At 40.3% G+C, this 8,816-nt stretch overlaps 1 protein-coding gene across 1 annotated transcript; it reads right to left on the reverse strand.

Annotated features, from left to right (window-relative positions):
• Positions 1-3,958: 3,958 nt before the first annotated feature.
• Positions 3,959-6,619, reverse strand: LOC140839352 (protein LIGHT-DEPENDENT SHORT HYPOCOTYLS 5-like). Its single transcript, XM_073205997.1, has one exon. The coding sequence runs from the start codon at positions 6,326-6,328 to the stop codon at positions 5,720-5,722; it is 609 nt and encodes a 202-aa protein (XP_073062098.1). The 5' UTR covers positions 6,329-6,619; the 3' UTR covers positions 3,959-5,719.
• Between the last annotated feature and the right edge of the window lie 2,197 nt (positions 6,620-8,816).

The following is an 8,816-nucleotide window of genomic DNA, read 5'->3' on the forward strand; positions in this document are numbered from 1 at the left end:
CTCATGAGGCTTCAACTGCCTCGACGCATAAGCAATCACATGCTCATTCTGCATCAGAACACACCCTAGTCCCTGCAAAGAGGCATCGGTGTAAACACTGAAACCACCAGATCCAGACGGTAAAGCCAAAACAGGCGCAGATGTCAAACGTCTGCGAAGTTCCCAGAAACTCTCTTCGCACTCTGATGTCCACTCAAATGAAACATCTTTCCGAGTGAGCTGAGTGAGTGGCTTAGCAATCTGAGAGAAGTTGGCAATGAAACGGCGATAATACCCAGCCAATCCCAGAAAACTGCGGATCTCGGCTACTGTCGTCGGACGCGACCAGTTCAATACCGCTTCCACCTTGCTCGGGTCAACTGAAACTCCCTCGCTAGAAATGACATGACCAAGGAATACAACCCTGTCAATCCAAAACTCACATTTACTTAGCTTCGCATAAAGCTGATTCTCGCGAAGTGTCTGTAAAATAATCCTCAAGTGTTGTAGGTGTTCTTGCTGATCATGCGAATAGATTAAGATATCATCTATGAACACCACAACAAACTTATCCAAGAAATCCCGAAATACCCGATTCATCAGATCCATAAAAACTGCTGGTGCATTCGTCACCCCAAAAGGCATAACCAGAAATTCATAATGCCCATACCGGGTCCTGAATGCAGTCTTCGATATATCTCCCTGATGAACTCGAAGCTGATGATAACCAGACCTTAAATCAATCTTGGAATACACAGAGGTACCTTGCAGTTGATCAAATAAATCATCAATCCGTGGCAACGGATACTTATTCTTTATCGTCGCACGATTCAACTGCCGATAATCTATGCAGAGCCGCATAGAACCATCCTTCTTTTTGACAAAAAGAACTGGTGCTCCCCACGGGGACACACTGGGTCGAATATACCCCTTGTCAAGAAGATCCTGCAACTGCTGTTTCAATTCTTGCATCTCCGATGGAGCTAATCGATAAGGAGCTCTAGAGATTGGTGCCGTTCCTGGCACTAAATCAATGCCGAAATCTACTTCCCGAACAGGAGGAAAACCAGGAATCTCCTCGGGAAAAACATCCGGAAAATCGCAAACCACTGGAATGTCACCGACACCGATACTACCTGCGGACGAATCAATAGCATAGATAAGGTAGCCTTCCCCGCCCGACTCTAAAGCACGACAGGCTTTCAGAGCAGAAACCACAGGCATCGGGGGTCGCGCTCCCTCTCCATAGAAAAACCAACTGTCGCCCTCAACTGGACGAAACTGCACAAACTTCTGATAACAGTCCACAGTAGCTCTAAACACAGTCAGCACATCTATTCCCAGAATGCAATCAAAATCCTCCATCGCAAGAACCATCAAATTAGCAGTTAAAACATTACCCTCAAACTCTAGAGGACAACCCAAAACTAGACGTTTAGCTAACACCGAATGACCCATCGGTGTGGAAACAGATACCACAACGCCCAAAGAAGTGAAGGGTAATGCATGACGCTTAGCAAATCTCACAGATATGAATGAATGAGATGCACCAGTGTCAATGAGAACGTAAGCAGGTAATCCACATAATAAAAACACACCTGCGATAACTCTCTCGTTCTCCTCAGCCGCCTGATCCTGGTTAAGAGCAAAGACCTGCCCTTGAGTACGCGGTCGGAGGTTAGAACCCTGAGTAGACTGTCCCTGCTGTGGCCTCTGATGAACTGAAGCCTGAGAACCAGATCCTGATCCTCCGCCCGTCTGTGGACAATCTCTCTTCATGTGGCCCAACTCACCGCACTTGTAACAAGCACCCGCAACCTTGCGACAACGCTCCGTCGGATGATCCTTCCCGCAATGCTGACACGGGCCCTTCTTCTTCCCAAAATGGTGAATTCCTCCAGATCCAGAGGAAGAAGAAGTAGATCCCGCCTTCTTGAATGCTTGGGCGCGGGGACCCAAAGAACTAGTAGGACGAGCAGACTGCAAGGCTCGACCTCTCAGCAAACTGCCCTCAGCCTGGCGACAACGATTCACAAGGCCCTCATACGATGTCGGATCATCGCAGACAACAACCCGATCATAAATCTCCTGATTGAGGCCCTGAAGAAAATGGTTATACTTGGCACTAGCATTGTCACTGACATGCGGAACATACGGAAGCAACTCAAAGAACTTCTGCTGATACTCATCAACAGACAAACTTCCCTGCTTCAGATTGATCAACTCAATCGCCTTGGTCTGCAGAAGAGCTGGCGGAAAGTAAAGCAGCATGAAAGCGGCTCGGAAGTCGGCCCAAAGAACTCGACCCTGTCGCTGAACTATCGGTGCAGAGGTAGACCTCCACCACTTGCGCGCACCACCCTCCAGCAAGAAATCAAGGGTATCAATCTGCTGCTCCGCCGAGCACTGAAAAGTCTTGAAGCAGCTCTCCATCCTCTCAAGCCAGTTCTCCGTAACATCCGGGGTCTCACCGCCTGAAAGAGGTTTCGGCCCCATCTGCAAGAACCGATGCATACTAAAACTCCGAGGCTCATCACGACGGTGTTGACGACGTTCTCGATGCTCTCGACGACGTTCCCGATCGTCGCGGTCTCCCCAGCGTCCAACGCTGCCATGACTACTAGCATCGTCGTCAAAACCAGACATCTCTTAGCTACAAAAGTTACCAGAGATTAAACCCAAAAGAACAGTTCTAAATCCCAAAATCTTAATGCATGCTCTGATACCATAAATGTAGTGACCCGTTCCAGAATCACCTACTAATCAGAACTTAAGCATGCAAAATTAACATTTAAAACTGAATCAAGTAAACAGCGGAAAAACAGTAATACAACCCAATCGAAATCTGTAAGTATAAAATACTTAAACAACCAGATCGAACTAAATACCAAGAACAAATACCAACAACTACAGGTCAACCTCTGCCAGCTCCCTGTCCACTCCCTCCTGGACCGTCCAACCTGAGACCTGCCCCATCGAATAGGGTGTCCAAAACAGAGATAAACCGAGGACGTGAGCATAAAACGCTCAGCACCGAAAGCATGAGTATACAAGACTATGACATGCATGTATGCAAAATGTACTGGATACCAGGATCTGGGTATATCGAAAATACTGCTCAGGTAAATGACGTCAAGGTATGTAGCACTCTGTGCCGTCGCACCAGGAGGTGGCTCCCATACCAAAATAAACCTGTGGATATACCGGTGACCTGACCACCGTCGGCCAACGGGGTCCAACCATCCACAACAAACGAGGGCTGAGCACCCTCTCAACAGGCTATCTCAAAGATAATCAGGCTCAACATGATTATGCAAATGCCGCATAATAAATCATGCATCATATGACAGATAATAATGCAACATATAAACATGCAACACATAGTAAAGCATACTCAATCCTGCTATCTCGGATAGTACTTTCGTACCTCAAACCAGTAGATCCTAGCAATCAGTCCTAGAATCAAGTCTGCGTCCGTAGTCAGCCCACTGATGCCGCTAGCTCCCCAACTAGAGCACAGCTCCGCTACAAAACCAGTAGCTCCCCGCTAGTGCCTGAACCTCGGGAAAAGACTAGAAACCTATCAGAAACGACTAAAACGCTCTGGAACACTCGAACTTGGCGAGTTAGAAATGAAGCCTTGCGCCTCTATTTATAGACAACGATCGGACGATCCGATCCACTTCGGACGCTCCGATCCGGTACACTTCGGACGATCCGATCCACTTCGGACGATCCGAACATTGCATGTCTTCCACGTGCCCAGCCACCTGTCTCGGACGATCCGAACCCTGATCGGACGATCCGAACTCTGCATGGCTTCCACGCGTCCAACCACCTGTCTCGGACGATCCGAACCCTCTTCGGACGGTCCGAACCCTCTTCGGACGGTCCGAACCCGGTTCGTTCCTTCCGATCCCACCGAAATATAATTAATCCAATAATTAACTCAAATTAGGCATCGGGATACTACACAAACCCACATTTCCAAATTTCTATTCACTCACATGAAAAGTCCATAAAACTAAAAATCCATACCTTTAATCCAACATGAATAACGTAAAATCAATAGTAGAATATTCGTGGTAAGTAGAAGAAAAATAAAACTAAATATAATCGATGCTTCAAAAAATGGTGGAATATTTACTTGGTGTTTTCTATACAATGTTATCAAAAAAATTTAATTGTGACGCGAATTTTCTAGCGAATATGGTCTGCAAAATTCCAATCTGTTGGTTGATGGGCCACATGAAAAATGCAAGAGAGAGACAAAAGAGTGCCGACAATTTTTCTCTCAAGTTAGCAATTATTGCAGGAACGAGGAAAATTTCCATTTAACTCTGAATCATAATTTTTCCTTCTCTACCAGATCCTTCGTGCTCACTTACTAAGAGATAATTTCTAAGGATTTCTCTGATCCACTATCTCCAGCAGAGATCAAAGACATTCATATATCTATCTCGAATGCGGTCCTGAAGACACCTAAGTTTAGGAATAAGGATGAGAATGATAGATACTTACGTTTTTTCATAAAGATAGAACCCACCGTCGTTATTTTTCGATACGTACTGAATATCATTATAACGCAGTAGCCAGTAATCTATGCTAACCAATTAATCTGTATTGAGGAAATTCTATGTCATGTTCGTCAAAAAAAAGTATTAGTATAAGGAAACAGACTCATGATAATTGATCAATCGTTAACCTACTCCATCAACAAAGACTTCCTGAAAAGCGATAGATACTTGTTTCTGGGTCGAAAGTTGATTAAAATTTCATAAAATTATACATGACACTCAAAGGGAGTTAAGGCGGCCCCCTATCCTCTACGCTCTGTCGGCCATGTATTTCAGAATATTCACCCAAACGCGGTGAAAATTAATGTAGTGTGGAGGTATTGGTTGGCTGCTGGTCGCTTTCCTTGTGACGTTTATTCCACGATTTAAATAATTAAGCAGTGATTTATTTAATTAATTATATTAGTACAAATTTGACATATAATATTTTTAATTTGTTCGTGGGTTATCAAACAAACACTTTCTTTAATCCCAAATTCATTTAAGGGTCGAATATATGGATGCAATTATTTGCATACTCTTATGACTAATTAATTACTTATTCGAATATGAAAGAGAGATTGCTTACTTAATTAGAAAGAGAGGTTTAGATTAATTATTTTCTGAATATATAGAATATGATCTGAAATGTAACATGATTATGATTAAAACTACAATGTGTCTCAAAAAATGAACAAAAAAGATTCTGATTCAAAGGACGCGGTAATTGTTAGATTCAAAAGCTAATTGGTGCAGCGATGACAAGAAACGAGATTAAACAGGAACCAACCTCAGTGTACCTCAGATTAGTACTTCTTTTTGAGAAAATTTTGGGTTTGATTTATATTATCATCAAATAAAAAAAAAAAAAAACTTTTTCACGGCTTTCTTAATGAAATTAAAAACCCCACAAGCTAAGTTTAATTTTGTCAGTCACAAAAATGCAAAATATAATAAAATGGGAGTTAACGTTGATCATGCATCAATTTTAGTTTACTAAAACTAAAACCATTGCATTTTAATCTAAAACCTTTTAATTCGATTTAAGTTTTAAAAAAGCCGATTTTGTAACATATATATAGTGTACAATCAAAAGAGCAGAAATAAATATATATAATAAATTGAATTCGGGGCATAAAGAATAGGTAGTACTGCATATTTACTGATTTAGCAAGCAGCCGGAGTCAACAGGCGTCGCCGCCGTCATCACCGTCTCCTCCGCTGGCGCCGAGACTACTCCCGGCATCAGCTTTCGTTGTGGAGGGTCTTTTCCGCTTCTTCTTTTCATAAGGTATTCCTCTAGCTTTCGCTTGACTTTCTCTGACTTCTCGAAGATATATCCGCACAGCTTTCGCTCCAAAAGGGTTTGACTCCGGCTTTCCGCCGTTCTCTTCATAGGCCGCTCTAAGCCGTCCGATTAGGGCATCCAAGCTACCCCACGCCTGCTTCAGCTGGCAGGCGCATGGTGCCGAAGGGTTCGGCTGACCGAAGCTCGGGCAGCTTGTCACATGCACTTTTGTCTTCCCGAACTGATCCAAGTACTTCATGAACTCGATCACGTGAGCTCCACTGCATCGGCCCAGCGTCAGCGGCGGCTTGTGGTTATTCAAGTACTGCAAGAAGGTATTCCAGTCTCGGCGCTTCTGCGCCACGTAGCGGCTTGGTGGCGGCGACGGAGCAGCCGTTGACCCTTCAGCGCCGCCGCCTTCAACTGTTGTTGCCGTGGACGATGGACCTTCTCCCCCTGTACTACCAGTTGGGCCAGTTCCTCCCGTGCCAGTTGCCGAATCCATTTTCTGGAAAAGCAATTTAGTAAATCAATCGATCGAGCTAGCTCTCTGCTTATCTTACAATTGTGATTATCCATGAGGGTTTTCATTTGTGGAATTTGATTCCATTTCGCGAGCAGGAGACGATTCAGCACACGTGTGTGAAAGAGAGAAAGGAGGAATTGAGGTGCGTTGATGGGACATACAAGAGCTTGGGTTTGCTGAAAAATGAAGGGCAATTATAATTTTCTGTATAAATACTGTTCTAATGAGATAAATGGGTGAAAAGTCAGTGCTGCGAACAATTTCAAGTGTATACACTATTAATGAAGCAAGACTACTCCATAGCAATTGGCAACAACTTTTATACATTTAGCTGTCTTGACCTTTTCCAGAAAATAAAATAAAAATAACGACACATTGGACGGTTTTTTTCCTCATTTCTTATCTCATATATATGTATATATATATATATATATATATATATATATATATATATATATATGTATTAAATTGTTATTTATTTATTATAGCAATAAAAATTTCATATCTTACAATTATATCATACACAGGGCCGGTTCCAAGGGGAGGCCGCTTAGACTGCTGCCTAGGGCTTCCCTCGGTGGGATCTCCAATTTTTTTAAAAATCTTTTTTTGGTTTTTTATTTTAAATCCTAATGGAAATTTATTAATTTTGCTGAAAATTTAAAACAGTGGTCATATATATATATATATATATTGTTGAAATAATATATTTTAATATGGAAAAAGTAATAGTTGAATATTTGAATGTTGAAAATAAGAGTTGTAAAGTTAGAAATTTGTGTGTGATGATGTAGGTAATGATATATTTTATTTTTGGATTATGTGTAATGAAACTCTATAAATAGATCTCTCATTTGTGAAGAAAATTACAATTGAGTAGAGAGAAAAATATTATAAAGTGTGTAGTTTGGTAAATTTTGAAAGTTTGAGATTTTTACTTTTTACCATAAATTTTTACTTTTTCACAACACGTTATCAGCACGAAGCTCTAAAAGTCCTACATACTATTCCAAGCTCCAAACAGAAGAAAAAGGTAACAAAAGTAATAATATTTATTTTACTGTTATTTATTTATTGTGTATTTATTTAATATACAATATAATGTTATTATTAGAAATAATAAAAATAAATTTTTCATAAACTTGTTATAAAACCTGGGAGGATGTTAAGACGACATCCCACACTCCCGGTAAGGGATACGACAAGTATAAAAGCCTATACGGTTTTTAAACAAAAAGTAATAATATTTATTTTACTGTTATTTATTTATTGTGTATTTATTTAATATACAATATAATGTTATTATTAGAAATAATAAAAATAAATTTTTCATAAACTTGTTATAAATCCTGGGAGGATGTTAAGACGACATCCCACACTCCCGGTAAGGGATACGACAAGTATAAAAGCCTATAAGATTTTTAAACAAAATAAATTATGACACTCATTATAATATTATGATATGATATACATAATTATTTAAACATGTCTAATATTATATACATCATATTATTACCATAAAATTATACAAATACATACATTTATTTTTTGTACACCAACGGTCATAAACGGTAACAAACGGCTAGTTTTTGCCCTATAAATATCATCTCACAAACACATTCAATCACTCCAACTTTCTCTTCTTCTCTAAAAATTATTCATCATCAAATTTTTCGAAGAAAAAAGAAGATGGCTTTCTCAAGGATATTTTTAATTATTTTGGTTATCATACTCACGAGTCTTGTATTTATCGGAGAATATCCTCCTCGTGCGTTTTCTTTATTTTTACAAATACTTGTACTTGTTGTTTATCCGTTACTTTGTATTGCAATATTTATTAACTAATAAAATGCATCGTAATTTTTTTAGTACCACCATGTCAAATTTAACAAAGCTCGAATTTATTGCGCTCGACATCACGGGAAAGAATTATATGCCATGGACTCTAGATGTAGAAATGCATCTTGAGTCATTGGGTCTAAGCGAGACCATTAAAGAAAATGGCATATGCACGTCACAAGAAAAGGCAAGAGCCATGATATTTTTGCGTCGACATCTCGACGATGGATTGAAATGTGAATATCTGACTGAAAAAAATCCCATGGCTTTGTGGAAGGGATTAAAAGAAAGATTTGAACATATAAGGGAAGTTATACTTCCGACCGCCCGGGATGAATGGAACACACTGAGATTCCAAGATTTTAAAAAAGTCAGTGATTACAATTCGGCGATGTATAGAATAATCTCGCAATTAAAATTTTGTGGACATGAGGTCACAGAATCTGATATGCTTGAAAAAACATTTTCCACATTTCATGCATCAAATATTACTCTACAGCAACAATATAGAGTACGTGGATTTGCGAGATATTCTGAACTCATCGCCTGTCTTCTTGTGGCGGAAAAGAACAACGAGCTATTAATGAGAAATCATCAGTCCCGACCCACTGGATCAACAGCATTTCCA

Source organism: Primulina eburnea, chromosome 8 (genome assembly GCF_022965805.1).
Source record: "Primulina eburnea isolate SZY01 chromosome 8, ASM2296580v1, whole genome shotgun sequence".
NCBI lineage: Eukaryota > Viridiplantae > Streptophyta > Magnoliopsida > Lamiales > Gesneriaceae > Primulina > Primulina eburnea.